Source organism: Odocoileus virginianus, chromosome 1, assembly GCF_023699985.2.
Source record: "Odocoileus virginianus isolate 20LAN1187 ecotype Illinois chromosome 1, Ovbor_1.2, whole genome shotgun sequence".
Lineage (NCBI taxonomy): Eukaryota > Metazoa > Chordata > Mammalia > Artiodactyla > Cervidae > Odocoileus > Odocoileus virginianus.
Genome location: NC_069674.1, coordinates 13,360,482 through 13,362,119, shown reverse-complemented (window position 1 = coordinate 13,362,119; position 1,638 = coordinate 13,360,482). Strand labels below are relative to the sequence as shown.

Here is a 1,638-nt window from a genome sequence, read left to right as displayed (position 1 = left end):
AGGATGGAAGGGGCCATGCTCTAAATGGATATGTTGTGGCCAGGGAAGTCGATAAGATGGTCAAGGAAGGTGCAGGCTGAATGTCTAGTGAATTGAGAGACAAGGGTGATTCCTGGGGTGGGTGTGATCCAGCGCATAGAGTGGTATTGGTGATTATCTCTTACTTAACTGGACATGTCCACTTATCTTCATATATTATGCATGTTGTTCATAAAACACTTAACATCAACTTTTTACAGGGAACAGTGAAAGGTGGACCCTGCTGCTCATGCTATGGAGCCTGAGAGCAGGAGAGGTATTTGTCAAACTGTGAATGTCTTTAGTGATTTGAAATTAACGGCATGTTGTCTTTCCTTTGCCCTCTAGATTTCAAAAACAGCAAAAGCATACAGCCAAATGTTGGAAAATTACTCTAGTGTCACTGAATTTTATCTCCTTGGCTTCCCTGGCTCTAAAGAACTACACAATATTCTCTTTGCCACCTTCTTTTCCTTCTACTCTGTGACATTAATTGGAAACATGGTCATAATCTTGACAGTCTGTGTTGATAAACGTCTTCAGTCTCCCATGTATTTCTTCCTGGGTCACCTCTCTGTCCTAGAGATCCTGACCACATCTGTGGCCGTCCCTCTGATGCTCTGGGGTCTGCTTCTTCCTGGGATGCAGGCAGTATCTTTGAGTGCCTGTTGTATACAACTGTATTTGTACCTGTCTTTGGGAACGTCGGAGTTGTTATTAATAGGAGCGATGGCTGTGGACCGTTACGTGGCTGTCTGTAACCCTCTGCGGTACACCATCATTATGAACAGCCACACCTGTCTCTGGGTGGTAATTGTGTCCTGGGTATTTGGCTTCCTGTTTGAAATCTGGCCAGTCTATGCCACGTTTCATCTTACTTTCTGCAAATCAAATGTGCTAGACCATTTTTACTGTGACCGAGGGCAACTGCTCAAACTATCCTGTGATAACAGTCTTTTCACAGAGTTTATTCTGTTTTTAATGGCTGTTTTCATTATTGTTGGTTCGATGATCCCTACAATTGTCTCCTACACCTGCATCGTATCCACCGTCCTCAAGATCCCCTCCGGCTCTGGCCGCAGGAAAGCCTTCTCGACCTGTGCCTCCCACTTCACCTTTGTTGTCATCGGCTACGGCAGCTGCTTGTTCCTCTTTGTGAAACCCAAGCAAACGCAGGCTGCTGAGCACAACAGGGTAGCATCACTGATGGTTTTAGTGGTGAACCCTTTTCTGAACCCTTTTATCTTCACCCTCCGGAATGACAAATTCCTAGAGGCCTTTCGAAATGTCATGAAACGCTGCCGTCAACTCCTGAAGGGTTAGCTGTATCCTGAGGATGGACTCATTACCTTGGGCCTGAGTAAGCAGAAAGCACAGATTAAAATCTGAAATAATCATGTTCATCGGCACACTGTTTGTGATCTACAAGGTAACTTTTAAATACTGACTGCTTCAGTTGATAAGTGAGTCATTCCTCTATGGTAGGCTGTTGTTTTTAAGTGCTTATATTCATTAATACATATTACTGTAGTTAAAATGCTTCTCACAAAATAAATTTTAAAACTGTAAATATGCAAGCTATTAAAAAACACTGAGTTGTTTGAAAGGGAAAAGCATTCA

General features: G+C 43.2%; 1 protein-coding gene across 1 annotated transcript; it reads left to right on the top strand.

The window, feature by feature from the left end:
* Positions 1-396: 396 nt before the first annotated feature.
* Positions 397-1,341, top strand: LOC110148814 (olfactory receptor 9A1-like). Its single transcript, XM_070467603.1, has one exon. It carries the CDS (start codon positions 397-399, stop codon positions 1,339-1,341), a length of 945 nt encoding a protein of 314 aa, XP_070323704.1.
* The last annotated feature ends 297 nt before the right edge of the window (positions 1,342-1,638 follow it).